This window comes from Pristiophorus japonicus, chromosome 8 (assembly GCF_044704955.1).
Source record: "Pristiophorus japonicus isolate sPriJap1 chromosome 8, sPriJap1.hap1, whole genome shotgun sequence".
Taxonomy (NCBI): domain Eukaryota; kingdom Metazoa; phylum Chordata; class Chondrichthyes; family Pristiophoridae; genus Pristiophorus; species Pristiophorus japonicus.
The window spans coordinates 86,341,149-86,359,775 of record NC_091984.1 but is presented as its reverse complement, the minus strand read 5'-3'; the positions used below and the strand labels follow the sequence as shown (position 1 = coordinate 86,359,775).

The following is an 18,627-nucleotide window of genomic DNA, read 5'->3' as shown; positions in this document are numbered from 1 at the left end:
CTCCCTCCCTCCCTGAACCGAACCTCTCTCCCCAACCCGACCCAACGCCACCTACCTCTGGTGCTGGGGATGGGCCCTGCCCGTTCAGCCTTCGGTCCAGACGGCAAACCGCTTCCTAAAGGCCTGCCTGAAGAACTTTCACACAGGTAGGAAGATGGTTTATTTAATCTTTTCTTTGCTTATAAATTTTTATTCAGGTTGGATTTATTTGTATAATATTTGTATAAGTATAACTAAGGATTTATTGTAGAATTTAATTACTTTCCTTCCCCCCCTCCCCCTAATTTGTAACCTGCGCCTGATTTTTTAATGTGTAGAACAGGTTTTTTCAGTTCTACAAAAATCTTCACTTGCTCCATTCTAAGTTAGTTTGGAGTACGTTTTCACTGTGGAAACTTTGAAATCAGGCGTCAGTGGCCGGACACGCCCCCTTTTGAAGAAAAAATTCTGTTCCAAAGTGGAACTGTTCTAACTGACTAGAACTGCAGAAAAAAAAAAGGTGGAGAATTGCGATTTCTAAGATAGTCCGTTCTCCACCAGTTGCTCCTAAAAATCAGGCGCAAATCATGTGGAAACTTGGGCCCATAGTGTTGCGAAGAATAGTAGTAAGCCTGAGGATTGGGAGAGCTTTAGAAACCAACAAAGGATGACCAAAAAGTTTATAAAAATGGAGAAAATAGGAGTAAACTAGCAAGAAATATAAAAACAGATTGTAAGAGCTTCTGCAAGTATGTAAAAAGAAAGATAAGCAAAAATAAGTGTTGGTCCCTTAGAGGCTGAAACAGGAGAAATTATAATGGAAATAAGGAAAGGGCAGAGACTTTAAACATATATTTTACATCTGTCTTCACAGTAGGAGATATAAAAATCATACCAAAAACAGTGAGGAACCAAGGGGCTAATAAAACAGTGAGGAACTTAAAGTAATTAATATCAGTAAAGAAAAGGTATCTGAACAACTAATGGGACTAAAAGCCGACAAATCCCCTGGACCTGACTGCCTGCATCCTAGAATTCTAAAAAAGGTGGCTGCAAAGACAGAGTAAGCATTAGTTGTGATCTTCCAAAATTCCCTAGATTCTACAACGGTCCCAGCGGATTGGAAGGTGGGAAATGTAAAACCGCTGTTCAAGAAAGGAGGGAAGAGGGAAAACAGGACATTACAGGTCAGTTAGCTGGACATCAGTCGTCAGGAAAGTGCTGGATTTCATTATTAAGGAAATGGTAACAGGACACTTAGAAAATATTGATTAGGCAGAGTCAACATGGTTTTATGAAGGGGAAATAGTGTTTAGCAAATTTATTAAGAGATTTTTGAGGCTGTAACTAGCAGGGTAGATAAAGGGAAACCAGTGGATGTTAGTATATTTGGATTTTCAAAAGGCATTCATTAAGTTGCTACATAAAAGGTTGCTATGCAAGATAAGGGCTCATGGGGTTGGGGTTAATAGCATGGATAGATTGGTTAATGGACAGAAAATAGAGAACAAGAATAAATGGGTCATTTTCTGATTGGCAGGCTGTAACTAGTGGGGCACAAGGATCAGTGCTTGAGCCTCATCTGTTTACAATTTATGTTAATGACTTAAGATGAAGGCACCGAGTGCAATGTATCCAAGTTTGCTGACGATACAAAGCTTGGTGAGAAAGTAAGCTGTGAGGAGGACACAAAGAGCCTGCAAAGGGATATAGACAGGTTAAGTGATTGGGCAATAAGGTGGCAGATGGAGTATGTGGGGAAATGCAAGGTTATTCAGTTTGGTAGGAAGAATAGAAAAACAGACTATGTTTTTAAAATGGTGAGAAACTATTAAATATTGATGTTCAGAAAGATTTGGGCGTCCTCGTACAGGAAACAAAGTTAGCAGACAGGTACAGCAAGCAATTTGGAAGGCAAATAGCATGTTGCCCCTTATTGCAAGGGAGTTGGAGTGCAAGAGTAAGGAAGTCTTACAACAATTGTACAGGGATTTGGTAAGGCCACATCTAGAATACGGTGTACCAGTTTTGACCTTATCTAAGGAAGGATATATTTGTCTTAGAGGCGGTGCAATGAAGATTCACTGGATTGATTCTTGGGATGAGAGGGTTGTCCTATGAGGACTCTCTGTGGAGTTTAGATGATCCCATTGAAGCATTCAAGACTCTAAGGGGGATTGATAAGATAGATGTTGAGAGGTTGTTTCCTCCTGGCTGGAGAGTATAGAACTAGGGGGAATAGTCTCAGGTTAAGGGGTCGGCCATTTAAGACTGAGATGAGGAGGAATTTCTTTACTCAGTGGGTTGTGAATCTTTGGAATTCTCTACACCATATGAGCCATTGAGTACAGAGTATATTCAAGCAAGAGATGGATAAGATTTGGGGGAAATCAAGGGAATTGGCGATCGGGCGCAAAGTGGAGTTGAGGTCGAAGGTCAGCCATGAATGGCGGAGCATGCTCGAGGGGCCGTATGGCTTACTCCTGCTCCTAGTTCTTATGTTTTTTTTGTAACGCCGTTCTGGTGGCATCAAATTCCTCCATGGCCTGATCCCTCCCTATCTCTAATCTTCTCCAGCCCCACAAAGCACCCCCCTCCCCCCCACGATATCTGAGTTCCTTTAATCCTGCCCTCTTGAGCATCCCCGATTATAGTCGCTTAACCATTAGCGGTCATGACTTCTGTTGCCAAGGCCCTAAGCTCTAGAATTCCCTGCCTAAACCTCTCCAATCTCTATCCTCCTTTAAGGCACTCTTTGACCAAGTTTTTGGTCACCTGCCCTAATTTCTTCTTATGTGGCTCGATGTCAAACCTTTTGTCTTATAATACTCCTGTGAAGCATCTTGGGACTTTTTACTACATTAAAGGCTCTATATAAATACAAGTTGTTGTTGTTAGTCCTGTGGCAGTGGTGTCATTGCAGCAAGAACAGCCTTAGCTTAAAGCAAGGCTGTCATTTTAGAAAGTAGTTCGGTCCCTTTCCAGTGAATTCAATTGCACAACAATGCCACGATGGAATGTGAACTAATGGTTGCTAGTTCAGTACAATAACTACTAGCCTACCATATCTTTCATTATACTTATTGATTGATTTCTAGATATTAACATTATAAGATGACAAATTTCAGGTAGCTCAAGTATAAATGGGAGAATTTGCTCTGCACTATCTCTGCATTTTCTACAATGTGCAGAAAATAAAAGTTTAGGTACCTAATAGCTTAGAGGATGTGTCCAGAGTCTTCCAGACCTGTAAAATCCCATGTCTGTTCTGGATTAGTTAGTGAATTAGTGCCAAATAGCAACACAATTTGTCTTAATGTCCCTATGCTAATGGGTGAAATTGAATTCATCAGAAAAATAACCATGAAAGGAAAGGGAGATCCTGATTGTTATCCAGTAATCTTTTGCAAGAAGCACATGTGGATGTGATGGACCCAAAGTCAAACAAGACTTATTGCTCCAGCTCACATCAGACCATGGAACCAGGGGGCACTACCGCTGTCAGATATTGCAACTTTTTTCCATATGGAGCCATAAAAAGGGGCACATCCCCTCCCCCACATTCCCCATCATGGTGTGTTTAGCAAACACAGTGTTAGATAAAATTTGTGATTCCACAATAAAAAGGTGTGCCACACAAGGCTTGATGGTTGTATTGGGGCAGGGGGGAAAGAGATAATATGCCCAAGTTTCCAATGGTGATCACTATCAAATGACCTCTAGTGCCAATTGAGCATGTAGATAGGATTAGACTAAGTTGTGGACCCCTTACCCGCGCCATGGTCAAGTAACCAAAAACATTCGCTTCTAGGCTTATACATGATGACTGACCACTTGCTACTGGAGGATAGCCAACAGCTATGGAACCATACCTAGCACAAGACACCACCTTCAGAAGGGTGATTGAAACGGCATGCCAAACACCTTTAAAATTATCCTTTAAAAAAGGATTGTCCCATCTTACCTTAATACAGCCAACAATTGTTGTAGTAAGAGCAGAATTATACTGAGTGCACAGAACTGTAGAGTACATGAGAATAAACCTATTAAAAAGAAAGTGAAATGGTCAATTAAAAGCTCATCTTTAGAAAATGTTCCAAATAGCACTCAAAAAAAAAGTTTTACAAATTCAACACATTTAGATAAAAATGATTTGCTCCCAACTGAAAAGCAATTTTTTAATTCAGGGCGAACAGCCCTACCAGGCATGGACCACATTTTCATTAGAAACCACATTTCTCACCAAGATTAGGTACTGCGTATACTCCTTCATTTTCAAAACTGAAATTAGAATCCCTCAAATTTTGTGCACCACTTTTTATGGTAAACCCACTTAAACTTGTAACTTAAGAATACAGGGGCCAAGTTTCGGCCTGAGTTGCTCCTGTTTTTTTGGAGGTTTAGAATGCAGTATCTTAGAAATTTGATTTCCCTGCATTTAGTTTGCTCCAGTTCTAGTCAGTTAGAACAGTTTCACTTTGGAACAGAATTTTTTTTTCCAAAAGGGGGCATGTCCGGCCACTTACGCCTGTTTTCAAAATTTAGGCAGTGAAAACTTACTCCAAACTAACTTAGAATGGAGTAAGTGAAGATTTTTGTACGTTCGAAAAAACCTTGTCTACACTTTAGGCGTAGGGAATGGGGGGGTGGGGGGGGTTTAAAGGGAAGTTTACAAACATTAAACACTTCAGTTTTACAAATAAAGAGCCATCATCAATAATAAATGATAAATACATCAATAAATCAACCAATAAATCAATCAAAAAAGATTAATAAAAAATAATTTAAAAAAAAATCAATAAATAAAACATTTTCTACTTACCGACTGCAGCACCGGGAGTCCTCCAACAGCGTGCTGGGACAGCCCCCCCAGTGTGTCTCTGTCAGTGTCTCTATCTGTCTGTCTGTGTGTCTCTCACTCTCTGTCTGTCACTGTCTGAGTTTCTGACAGCGAGGGGAGGGGGAGAAAGGGGGTGGGAGGGGGAGAAAGGGGGTGGGAGACGGGGAGAAAGGGGGTGGGAGACGGGGAGAAAGGGGGTGGGAGACGGGGAGAAAGGGGTAGGGGGGGGAAAGGGGGGGTAGGGGGGGGAAAAGGGGGGGGTAGGGGGGAAGAAAAAAGGGGGGGTAGGGGGGAAGAAAAAAGGGGGGTGGAAGGAGGGGGAGAAGGGGGGTGGAAGGAGGGGGAGAAGGGGGGTGGAAGGAGGGGGAGAAGGGGGGTGGAAGGAGGGGGAGAAGGGGGGTGGAAGGAGGGGGAGAAGGGGGGTGGAAGGAGGGGGAGAAGGGGGGTGGAAGGAGGGGGAGAAGGGGGGTGGAAGGAGGGGGAGAAGGGGGGTGGAAGGAGGGGGAGAAGGGGGGTGGAAGGAGGGGGAGAAGGGGGGTGGAAGGAGGGGGAGAAGGGGGGTGGAAGGAGGGGGAGAAGGGGGGTGGAAGGAGGGGGAGAAGGGGGGTGGAAGGAGGGGGAGAAGGGGGGTGGAAGGAGGGGGAGAAGGGGGGTGGAAGGAGGGGGAGAAGGGGGAGGGGGAGAAGGGGGAGGGAAGGAGGGGGAGGGAAGGAGGGGGAGGGGAAGAGAGGATGTAGGGAGGAGAGGGAAGGAGAGAGGGAGGGAAGGAGAGAGGGAGGGAAGGAGAGAGGGAGGGAAGGAGAGAGGCGGGAGGGAGAGAGGCGGGAGGGAGAGAGGCGGGAGGGAGAGAGGCGGGAGGGAGAGAGGCGGGAGGGAGAGAGGCGGGAGGGAGAGAGGCGGGAGGGAGAGAGGCGGGAGGGAGAGAGGCGGGAGGGAGAGAGGCGGGAGGGAGAGAGGCGGGAGGGAGAGAGGCGGGAGGGAGAGAGGCGGGAGGGAGAGAGGCGGGAGGGAGAGAGGCGGGAGGGAGAGAGGCGGGAGGGAGAGAGGCGGGAGGGAGAGAGGCGGGAGGGAGAGAGGCGGGAGGGAGAGAGGCGGGAGGGAGAGAGGCGGGAGGGAGAGAGGCGGGTGGGAGAGAGGCGGGTGGGAGAGAGGCGGGAGGGAGAGAGGCGGGAGGGAGAGAGGCGGGAGGGAGAGAGGCGGGAGGGAGAGAGGCGGGAGGGAGAGAGGCGGGAGGGAGAGAGGCGGGAGGGAGAGAGGCGGGAGGGAGAGAGGCGGGAGGGAGAGAGGCGGGAGGGAGAGAGGCGGGAGGGAGAGAGGCGGGAGGGAGAGAGGGGGGAGGGAGAGAGGAGGGAGAGAGAGAGAGAGAGAGGAGGGAGGGAGAGAGGCGGGAGGGAGGGAGAGAGGCGGGAGGGAGTGAGGAGGGAGGGAGTGAGGAGGGAGGGAGTGAGGAGGGAGGGAGTGAGGAAGGAGGGAGGGAGTGAGGAAGGAGGGAGGGAGTGAGGAGGGAGGGAGGGAGAGAAGAGGGAGGGAGGGAGGAGGGAGGGAGGGAGGAGGGAGGGAGGGAGAGAGGAGGGAGGGAGGGAGGAGGGAGGGAGGGAGGAGGGAGGGAGGGAGGAGGGAGGGAGGGAGAGAGGAGGGAGGGAGGGGGGAGGAAAGAGGGAAGGTGGAGGGAGGGAGGGAGGGGGAGGGAGGAGGGAGGGAGGAGGGAGGGAGGAGGGAGGGAGGGAGGAGGGAGGGAGGGAGGAGGGAGAGGGAAGGAGGGAGAGGGAAGGAGGGAGAGGGAAGGAGGGAGAGGGAAGGAGGGAGAGGGAAGGAGGGAGGGGGAGGAGAGGGGCGGGAGGGAGGGAGGAAGGGGAAGAGAGGGGGGGGGGGAGGGAGGAAGGGGAAGAGAGGGGGGGGGAAGGGAAGGGAGAGAAGGAGGCTGAACGGCCAGGCCCAAGACCTCGGGCTGGATTTACAGGTAGGTGGCGTCGCAGAGGTCCGGGGAGGAGAGAGAGTCGCGAAGGTCGGGTCGCCGGGGGGAAGGAAGCGGGGGTCAGGTCGGGTGGGGGGAGCCTTATTCACACAGCCCCAGTGAGGCCATTCCGCCAGGGCTAGGGGATGCATGCTTCGGGCCCCTCCCACAGTTTTGGGCGCCTGGAGCTACTGCACATGCGCGCCCACTGTAGCGCATCTGTAGAAGTCCCAGCACTGTTTTCAGCGCAGGGACCTGACTCCGCCCCCTACAGCTCGTGCTGCGCGAGGCCAGCTCCAGAGGACCTGCAGGGAGCCGGAGAATAGGTACGTTTTTTTTAGGCGCACTTTCTGGCGCGAAAAACGGGCGTCCAGGTCCGGGCTGCGCCGCTTTAGGCGCGGCCCAAATATTGGGCCCACAGATTCTATAGCAAGTCTATCCATAGCTTTGGGACATAATACACATTCATAATATTGCGCAAATCAGTGCTAAACTGATGGTTTTAATGAAGAAAAACTGAGCATTTAAATTTTTTTTAAAGCATTTATTGTTCTTATGCTTTGACCACCCCCGCTCCCCAATAATGGTGCTAATTTGTTTATAATGCTGACATTTACCAGCTCCCTGTATCATCTAACTTTTCACCATGCCAAATAAGACAGCTAGATATTAAGTGGCAGGTAACCAATACATGGTGTTCGGAGTTCAAATGGTGTCACTTGACACTAATCTTCTAATCCTCATTGATTTGCAGCTGAGCCATGCAAACCAGAAAGGTCCCAGACTCCATTCGTCAGCCAGGACACCAGTGGAAAACTCTAACTTGCATTAGTACCCTGGGTTTGCCTGAAAAGCCAGCATTCCACTCCTGATTGTTATCCAAAGACTGGTGTTTGAATATGCATGTCTAATGAGAAGAAAAGTAGATGTGGCTAAGATGGTCCATCGGCAAATTGTTGGCCTGAACTGTCTCGGCTCACACACGGAGAATGACCATTTAGATAAGTTGCAAGAAGGCTACTGTTATATATGGAACTGAACCCCAGAAGGAGTTGGGGACAAAATTGGGCACTTTCCAAAATTTTTTTTATATGCACACATACACGGCACTGCCTCAATTAACAGTCAAAAAGCAAATGACGTCACTACAATTTCAGTAAAGTACAATGGTGGATGTGTAAAATTATCATACTAATTCCGTAATGTGAAAAGCATCCAATAGTGTAAATATAGATTTAGGTTATATCTAGAGAGAGTATTTTCAGCTGTAAAATATAGGAATGAGGTACTGGTGAGTAAAAATCTGTTACTGGTGGCAGCAATAAGCAGAAGCAATATGGAGGTCTTGGAATGACGATCAAACAAGAAAAAAGAAAAAAAACCTTGCATTTATATAGAGTCTTCATGTCCTCAGGGCATCCCACAGCAGTTTACAGCCAATTAAATACTTTTTGAAGTATAGCAATTGCTGTCATGTAGGCAACCAGGGCGAACAATTTACATATAGCAAGATGCTACAAATGACAATGAGATAATGGCCAGATAATCTGATTTTGAGAAGTTGGTTGAGGGCTAAATATTGGCCACGACATCAGGGAGAACTCCACTGCTCTTCTTCGAATAGTGCAGTGGGATCTTTTACATCTACGAGGGGGTAGACGGAGTCTTGGTTTAATGTCACATCCAAAATATGGCAAGATTAAAGCACAGATTTCCTTAAGTGTAAATAGCGATTGCTACCAACATAATACACTAGGTCATAACTCTATTCAATCAACTGATACGCCCTTTCATAAACAGTGATAGATTTTCCAGATATGAACTTGCCAGCTTCTGTCACCAGGATCTTGCCCCATTACTATCCAAAGACTGGTGTTTGAATATGCACGTCTAACGAGAAGAAAAGCAGATTTGGCTAAGATGGTCCATCGGCAAACTGTTGGCCTTAATCAGCTCAATTAATCAATGCCCTGAATCACACAGCTTTCCTGATACAATAAGATACTGGTGTTGCATTATAGACATTTTTATGACACTTCTTTTCTCGTTCTTACTGCCATTTTTAATCCTGAGGAACCAACTCTCAGAACACCTCCATTCATTCCGTATGTGTGACCCTGAGCTTCCAGTCACTTGCAAATGTAAATCTCTTCCCTTGACCTCCTACACTGCTCCAATAAAGCTCAATGGAAGCTTGAGGAACAGCACCTCATCTTTCGATTAGATGCTTTACAGTCTTCCGGACTCAACAATTTCAGTTCATTAACACTGTTCCTATTTTTCCAGACAGCAGATGCTGGTAATGATTCTGCTGTTGCTATTTACAGCTGCTCTGGACCTATCTTGTTTCTTTACTTGTCCCAGTATCAGCCCCTTTTACCTTGCATGCTCTTTTGGTGATTTAATCTCTCCTTCCTTCCACCCCATCACAGACCTTTCTTTTTGTTCTTTCCTCCCCTCCACCCGCCCAACTTTTCCTGCATCTGTGCTTCCTTAAAATCAGTTACCTCTAACATTTTCCAGTTCTGACGAAAGGTTACAGATCTGAAATGTTAACACTGTTTCTCTCCCCACATAGGCTGCCTGACCAGCTGAGTATTTGCAACATTTTATGTTTATATATCTCAGTACTGCTTAGCAAAGAAACTCAAATAAGGCTTGAATTTAAAAAAAATTAGTCTTGATTTGTTTTTTTTCTAATTTAGTCTTGAATAATTATAATTTGAATGGAGAAAAATTGCAAAGTGCTACAGTACAGAGGGACCTGGGGATCCTTGTGCGTGAAACATAAAAAGTTAGTGTGCAAGAACAGCAAGTAATCAGGAAGGCAAATGGAATGTTGACCTTTTGCAAGGGGGATAGAGTATAAAAGCAGAGAAGTCCTGCTACAACTGTATAGGGTATTGGTAATGCCACACCTGGAGTACTGCGTAGTTTTGGTCTCCGTAAGGAAGGATCATCATAGGCAGTCCCTCGGAATTGAGGAAGACTTGCTTCCACTCTAAAAATGAGTCCTTAGGTGGCTGAACAGTCCAATATGAGAACCACAGACCCTGTCACAGGTGAGACAGATGATCGTTGAGGAAAAGGGTGGGTGGGACTCTTTCTTCTGCCTGTGCTTGATTTCTGCATGCTATCGGCAATGAGACTCGAGGTGCTCAGTGCCCTCCCGGTTGCACTTTCTCCACTTAGGACGGTCTTTGGCCAGGGACTCCCAGGTGTCGGTAGGGATGTTGCACTTTATCAGGGGGGCTTTGAGGGTGTCTTTGTAATGTTTCCTATGCCCACCTTTGGCTCGCTTGCCGTGAAGGAATTCCAAGTAGAGCGCTTGCTTTGGGAGTCTCGCATTGGAGGCTGTTCAGAGAAGGTTCACTAGTTTGATTCTGGAGATGAGGGGGTTGACTTATGAGGATAGGTTGAGCCAATACTCATTGGAGTTCAGGTGATCTTATCAAAACACATAAGATATTGAGGGGGCTCGACAAGGTGAGAAAGGATATTTCCACTCATAGGGGAAACTAAAACTAGGGAACATAGTCTTAGAATTTAAAACTGAGACGAAGAGAAATTTCTTCTCTCAGAGGGTTGTAAATCTATGGAATTCTCTGCACCAGAGCTGTGGAGGGTGGGTCACTGAATATATTTAAGGCGAAGATAGACAGATTTTTGAGTGATAAGGGAGTAAAGGGTTATGGGGAGCGGGCAGGGAATTGGAGCTGAGTCCATGATCAGATCAGCCATGATCTTATTGAGTGGCCGCGCAGGCTCGAGGGGCCAAATGGTCTGCTCCTATTTCTTATGTTCTTAATACTGCATGTGGGTATTAAATAAGGACAAGATTTGATGGACTATAATGTCCTCTTTAGCTGCTCTGGTGATGTCACCAGCTAGGAAAACAGCTTTGCAGTTTGGCATGCCCTCTAACTTTGGAGTCAGAAGGTCGTGGGATTAAGTCCCACTCCAGAGACTGAGCAGGTAATTCAGGCTGACACTTCAAGAGAATGCTGCACTGTCAGAGATGCTGTCTTTCGGAAGAGATGTTAAACCGAGATTGTTTGCCATCTCAGGTGGACGTAAAAGATTCCATGGCATTATTCAAAGAGCAGGGGAATTCTCACCGATGTCATGGCCAATATTAATCCCTCAGCCAACACCTGATATGATCATTACCTCATTGTTGTTTGTGGGAACTTGCTGGCAAGGTTTCCTACATTACAACACGGATTAAACTTCAAAAGTACGTCATTGGCTGAAAAGAGCTTTGGGACATCCTGAGGTACCAAATGACACTATATAAATGCAAGTTCAATCTTTCTTCTTAGTAATGTTGCATATTATTCTCTTTGTCCATGTCCTATTCCCTTATGCATGGAGTACAAGAGAGGGCCCAGCACAGACATTAGTAGTTGGGGCACACTACTAGCAATATCTTGCCAATTTATCCCTGCTGCTTTCTAACCTTCAGCCATCCCTCTATCTATGCTACCACTTCACCATTTAATATGCATATCTTCATAAGAAGTCTTTTATGTGCCACTGTCAGCAACATCTTGAATTTATATAGAAAATGTATACTATCACACAAGACAATTTACTGTGGATAAGTGAAACAATATGTTAAAACTCGTAGACAGGTGGGTGGCTCTGCTGCAGATGGGCAGGAAAAAGAGTGGGAGAGCTATAGTGGTAGGGGATTTTATTGTAAGGGGAATAGACAGACGTTTCTGCGGCCGCAATCGAGACTCCAGGATGGTATGTTGCCTCCCTGGTGCAAAGGTCAAGGATGTCTCGGAGCGGCTTTGGACATTTTGGAGGGGGAGGGTGAACAGTCAGTTGTCGTGGTGCATATAGGTACCAACGATATAGGTAAAAAAACGGGATGAGGTCTTAGTAGCTGAATTTAGGGAGCTAGGAGTTAAATGAAAAAGCAGGACCTCAAAAGGTAGTAATGTCAGGATTGCTACCAGTGCCACGTGCTCGTCAGAGTAGAAATAGCAGGATAGCTAAGATGAATATGTGGCTTGAGGAGTTGTGCAAGAAGGAGGGATTCAAATTCCTGGGACATTGGAACCGGTTCTGGGGGAGGTGGGACCAGTACAAACCGAACGGTTTGCACCTGAGCAGGACAGGAACCAATGTCCATGGGGGAGTGTTTGCTAGTGCTGTTAGGGAGGGGTTAAACTAATATGGCAGGGGGATGGGAACCTATGCAGGGAGACAGAGGTAAGTAAAATGGGGGCAGAAGCAAAAGATAGAAAGTAAAAGTGGAGGGCAGAGAAACCCAAGGCAAAAATCAAAAAGGACCACATTACAGCAAAATTATAAAGGGTCAAAGTGTGTTAAAAAGAAAAGCCTGAATGCTCTGTGCCTCAATGCAAGGAGTATTCGTAATAAGGTGGACGAATGAACTGCGCAGGCAGCTATTAACAAATATGATATAATTGGGATTACGGAGACATGGCTCCAGGGTGACCAAGGCTGGGAACTCAACATCCAGGGGTATTCAACATTCAGGAAAGATAGACAGAAAGGAAAAGGAGGTGGGGTAGCGTTGCTGGTTAAAGAGGAAATTAACGCAATAGTAAGGAAGGACATTAGCTTGGATAATGTGGAATCTGTAAGGGTAGAGCTGCGGAATACCAAAGGGCAGAAAACGCTAGTGGGAGTTGTGTACAGACCACCAAGTAGTAGTAGTGAGGTTGGGGACAGCATCAAACAAGAAATTAGGGATGCTTGCAATAAAGGTACAGCAGTTATCATGGGCGACTTTAATCTACATATAGATTGGGCAACCAAACTGGCAGCAATATGGTGGAGGAGGATTTCCTGGATGTATTAGGGATGGTTTTCTAGACCAATATGTCGAGGAACCAACTAGAGAGCTGGCCATCCTAGACTGGATGATGTGTAATGAGAAAGGACTAATTAGCAATCTTGTTGTGCGAGGCCCCTTGGGGAAGAGTGACCATAATATGGTAGAATTCTTTATTAAGATGGGAGAGTGACACAATTAATTCAGAGACTAGGATCCTGAACTTACGGAAAGGTAACTTCGATGGTTTGAGCCGTGAATTGGCTAGTATAGACTGGCGAATGATCCTTAAACGGTTGACAGTGGACAGGCAATGGCAAATATTTAAAGATCACATGGATGAACTTCAACAATTGTACATCCCTGTCTGGAGTAAAAATAAAACGGGGAAGGTGGCTCAACCGTGGCTAACAAGGGAAATTAAGAATAGCGTTAACATAGAAAATAGGTGCAGGAGAAGGCCATTCGGCCCTTCGAGCCTGCACTGCCATTCAATGAGTTCATGGCTGAACATGCAACTTCAGTACCCCATTCCTGCTTTCTCGCCATACCCCTTGATCCCCCTAGTAGTAAGGACTACATCTAACTCCTTTTTGAACATATTTAGTGAATTGGCCTCAGCTACTTTCTGTGGTAGAGAATTCCACAGGTTCACCAATCTCTGGGTGAAGAAGCTTCTCCTCATCTCGGTCCTAAAAGGCTTACCTCTTATCCTTAGACTGTGACCCCTGGTTCTGGACTTCCCCAACATTGGGAACATTCTTCCCGCATCAAACCTGTCTAAACCCGTCAGGATTTTAAACGTTTCGATGAGGTCCCCTCTCATTCTTCTGAACTCCAGTGAATACAAGCCCAGTTGATCCAGTCTTTCTTGATATGTCAGTCCCGCCATTCCGGGAATCAGTCTGGTGAACGTTTGCTGCACTCCCTCAATAGCAAGAATGTATTTCCTCAAGTTCGGAGACCAAAACTGTACACAATACTCCAGGTGTGGCCTCACCAAGGCCCTGTACAACTGTAGTAACACCTCCCTGCCCCTGTACTCAAATCCCCTCACTATGAAGGTCAACATGCCATTTGCTTTCTTAACCGCTTGCTGTACCTGCATGCCAACCTTCAATAACTGATGTACCATGACACCTAGGTCTCGTTGCACCTCCCCTTTTCCTAATCTGTCACCATTCAGATAATAGTCTGTCTCTCTGTTTTTACCACCAAAGTGGATAACCTCACATTTATCCACATTATACTTCATCTGCCATGCATTTGCCCACTCACCTAACCTATCCAAGTCACTCTGCAGCCTCATAGCATCCTCCTCGCAGCTCACACTGCCACCCAACTCAGTGTCATCCGCAAATTTGGAGATACTACATTTAATCCCCTCGTCTAAATCATTAATGTACAATGTAAACAGCTGGGGCCCCAGCACAGAACCTTGCGGTACCCCACTAGTCACTGCCTGCCATTCTGAAAAGTACCCATTTACTCCTACTCTTTTCTTTGCTTCCTGTCTGCCAACCAGTTCTCAATCCACGTCAGCATACTACCCCAATCCCATGTGCTTTAACTTTGCACATTAATCTCTTGTGAGGGGCCTTCTGAAAATCCAAGAGGCATATAAATTGGTCAGAAAAAGCAGCAAACCTGAGGACTGGGAGAAATTTAGAATTCAGTAGAGGAGGACAAAGGGCTTAATTAGGAGGGGGAAAATAGAGTATGAGAGGAAGCTTGCTGGGAACATAAAAACTGACTGCAAAAGTTTCTCTCGATATGTGAAGAGAAAAAGATTATGTGAAGACAAACGTAGGTCCCCTGCAGTCAGAATCAGGTGAATTTATAATGGGGAACAAAGAAATGGCAGACCAATTGAACAAATACTTTGGTTCTGTCTTCACAAAGGAAGACACAATTAAACTTCCGGAAATACTAGGGGACAGTGGGTCTAGTGAGAAGGAGGAACTGAAGGAAATCCTTATTAGTCAGGAAATTGTGTTAGGGAAATTGATGGGATTGAAGGTAGATAAATCCCAGGGCGAGATAGTCTGCATCCCAGAGTACTTAAGGAAGTGGCCCTAGAAACAGCGGGTGCATTCGTGATCATTTTCCAACATTCTATCGACTCTGGATCAGTTCCTATGGACTGGAGGGTAGCTAATGTAACACCACTTGATGAAATAGCAGCGCATTTGGAAAGCAGTGACAGGATTGGTCCAAGTCAGCATGGATTTATGAAAGGGAAATCATGCTTGACAAATCTTCTAGAATTTTTTGAGGATGTAACTAGTAGAGTGGACGAGGGAGAACCAGTGGATATGGTGTATTTGTACTTTCAAAAGGCCTTTGACAAAATCCCACACAAGAGATTGGTGTGCAAAATTAAAGCACATGGTATTGGGGGTAATGTATTGACGTGGATAGAGAACTGGTTGGCAGACAGGAAACAGAGAGTCGGGATTAACGGGTCCTTTTCAGAATGGCAGGCAGTGTCTAGTGGGGTGCCGCAGGGCTCAGTGCTGGGACCCCAGTTATTTACAATATACATTAATGATTTAGACGAAGGAATTGAGTGTAATATCTCCAAGTTTGCAGATGACACTAAGCTGGATGGCAGTATGAGCTGTAAGGAGAATGCTAAGAGGCTGCAGGGTGACTTGGACAGGTTAGGTGAATGGGCAAATGCATGGCAGATGCAGTATAATGTGGATAAATGTGAGGTGATTCACTTTGGTGGCAAAAACATGAAGGCAGAATATCTGAATGGCGGCAGATTAGGAAAAGGAAAGGTGCAACGAGACCTGGGTGTCATGGTACATCAGTCATTGAAAGTTGGCATGCAGGTACAGCAGGCGGTGAAGGCGGCAAATGGCATGTTGGCCTTCATAGCTAGGGGATTTGAGTATAGGAGCAGGGAGGTCTTACTGCAGTTGTACGGGGCCTTGGTGAGGCCTCACTTGGAATAGTGTGTTCAGTTTTGGTCTCCTAATCCGAGGAAAGACGTTCTTGTTATTGAGGGAGTGCAGCGAAGATTCACCAGACTGATTCCCGGGATGTCAGGACTGACATATGAAGAGAGACTGGATCGACTGGGCCTGTATTCACTGGAGTTTAGAAGAATGAGAGGGGATCTCATAGAAACATATAAAATTCTGACGGGACTAGACAGGTTAGATGCAGGAATAATATTCCCGATGTTGGGGAAGTCCAGAACCAAGGGTCACAGTCTAAGGATAAGGGGTAAGCCATTTAGGATTGAGATGATGAGAAACTTCTTCACTCAGAGAGTGGTTAATCTGTGGAATTCTCTACCGCAGAGAGTTGTTGATGCAAGTTCATTAGATATATTCAAGAGGGAGCTAGATATAGCTCTTATGGCTAAAGGGATCAAGGGATATGGAGAGAAAGGGGGAAAGGGATACTGAGGTGAATGATCAGCCATGATCTTATTGAATGGTGGTGCAGGTTCGAAGGGCCGAATGGCCTACTCCTGCACCTATTTTCTATGTTTCTATGGTACAAAAAGCAATCAATAAAGTTAATGGAATGTTGGCCTTTTATCTCAAGCGGGCTGGAATACCAAGGGGAAACGGTTATACTTCAGTTGATAGCGCCTTCGAGAGACCTCGTCTATATTACTGTGTTCACTTTTGGGCACAGCACCACAAGAAGGATACGCAGATTAATCAGAATGATACCGGGGCTTAGAAAGTTATGAGGACAGGTTGACTCTCAAGATGCAAGATGTTTGCTGGGAGTAGAAGGCGAAACAGTTCGGGTTCTGTTCTGGGAGATCAACGAGTGCTACAGAATACCAAGGAGAGTGACGAAGAATGTCGAAATACACTACTTGTGCTCAGGTACAGTTCTACAAATGCCAGCTGCTCTCCAGTACCTTACCCAAATAATAACAACAACTTTTATTTATATAGCGCCTTTAACGTATTAAAACATCCCAATGCACTTCACAACAGTGTTACAGACACACAGATAAATTTGACACCAAGCCACAAAAGAAATTAAGGCAGATAATCAAAAGCTTGTTTAAAAAGATAGATTTTTACGAGCGTCTTAAAGGAGGAAAGAGAGGTAGAGAGGCGCAGAGGTTTAAGGAGGGAGTTCCAGAACTTAGGGCGCAGGCAGCTGAAGGCACGTCCACCGATGGTTGAGCAGTTATGAGGGATGTTCAAGAGGCCAGAATTTGAGGAGCGCAGACATCTTGTAGGATTGTGAGGCTGAAAAAGATTAGAGATAGGGGGAGGCAGGTCCATGGAGTGATTTTTAAACAAGGATGAGAATTTTAAAATCGAGGCGTTGTTTAATTGGAAGCCAATGTAGGTCAGAAAGCACAGGGGTGATGGGTGATCTTGACTTCGTGCGGGTTAGTACACGGACTGCTGAATTTTGGATGACTTCAAGCTTACGTGAAAGGCCAGCCAGGAGTGAGTTAGAGTAGCCAAGTCTAGAGGTAACAAAGGCATGAATGAAGGTTTCAGCAGCAGAAGAGCTGAGACAGAGGTGGAGGTGAGCTATGTTACGGAGGTGGATAAAAGCGGTTTTAGTTATGCCGCGGATATGTGGCTGGAATCTCATTTCAGGGTCAAATATGACGCCTAGATTGCGAACAGTCTTGTTCACTCTCAGATTGATGCTAGGGAGAGGATAGAGTCAGTGGTTGGGGAATGCAGTTTGTGGCGGGGACCAAAGATAATGGCGTTGGTCTTCCCAATATTTGATTGGAGAAAATTTCTGCTCATCCAGTACTGGATGTCAGACAAGCAATCTGACAATTTAGATACCAATCAGGGGTCGACAGAAGTGGTGGAGAGGTAGAGCTGGGTGTTGTCTGCGTATATGTAGAAACTGACTCCGTGTTTTCTGACGATATCGCCAAGTGGCAGCATATAGATGAGAAATAAGAGGGGACCAAGGACAGATCCTTGGGGTACACCAAAGGTAACTATGTGGGAGTGGGAAGAGAAGCCATTGCTGGAGATTTTCTGGCTTTGATTACATAGATAAGAATGGAACCAGGTGAGTGCAGTCCCACCCAGCTGGACATTGGTGGAGGCGTTGGAGGAGGATGGATGGAATGGTCAACCGTGTCAAAGGCTGCAGACAGGTCCAGAAGGACGGGGAGGGATAGTTTACCTTTGTCACAGTTACAAAGGATGTCATTTGTGACTTTGATGAGAGCAGTTTCGGTACTATGGCAGGGGCGAAAGCCAGGTTGAAGGGATTCAAACATTAAATTCATGGAAAGATGATCACAGATTTGGGAGGCTACAACACGTTCAAGTACTTTGGTCAGGAAAGGGAGGTTGGAGATCGGGCGATAGCTAGCAAACAAGGGTTGATTTTTGGAGGAGAGAGGCGACGACAGCAGATCTGAAGGAGAGGGGAACAGTACCCAAGGACAGAAAACCGTTAACAATGTCGGCTAACATGGGAGCCAGAAAAGGAAGTTGGGTGGTCAGCAGTTTAGTGGAAATAGGGTCAAGAGAACAGGAAGTGAGTCTCATAAGATGAATTTGGAGAGATTAAGAGGGGAGATCAAAGAGAAACTAGAAAAAGATATGAGTTTAGGACTAGGGCATGTGGGAGCGTCAGATGAAGTTTGGCTCTGTGAAGGAAGGGAACTCGCAGAGTAAGCTGATCGGATGGTCTGAGTCTTTGAGACAAAGAAGTCCACGAGCTCCTCACACTTGTTGGAGGTGAGTGTGGTGGAGATAGGGAAGAGGGGTTTAAGGAGACTGTTAGCAGTAGAGAAAGGTAGCCTGGGGTTATTTTTGCAATCCAGAATGATCCTGGAATAGTGAGCAGTTTTTGTAAACAAGAGTAAGAACCGATAGTGTTTTGTGTGTTCGAGCCAGATCGGGCAGTGAATGGCTAAACCAGATGTCTGCCACATCCGTTCAAGTCTACGGATTTTTTGAAATTTTGAACTAATTTTAAGTTCAAATGGCAATGCTTCATGTACAAGGTTAAATAATGAGTTTCCGCATTGCATTTCATTATGAGTATGGGTGGTATCCCAGCAGAGCT

The 18,627-nt window shown here is 45.9% G+C and overlaps 1 protein-coding gene across 1 annotated transcript in view; it reads right to left on the bottom strand.

The window, feature by feature from the left end:
* LOC139268610 (solute carrier family 35 member D2-like protein) overlaps positions 1-18,627 on the bottom strand; it is a 101,710-nt gene that overhangs the window by 9,722 nt on the left and 73,361 nt on the right. The window contains exon 10 of the mRNA XM_070887006.1: positions 3,944-4,022. Within this exon, the coding sequence (XP_070743107.1) occupies positions 3,944-4,022 (79 nt within the window). The remainder of the gene's footprint in view (positions 1-3,943; positions 4,023-18,627) is intronic.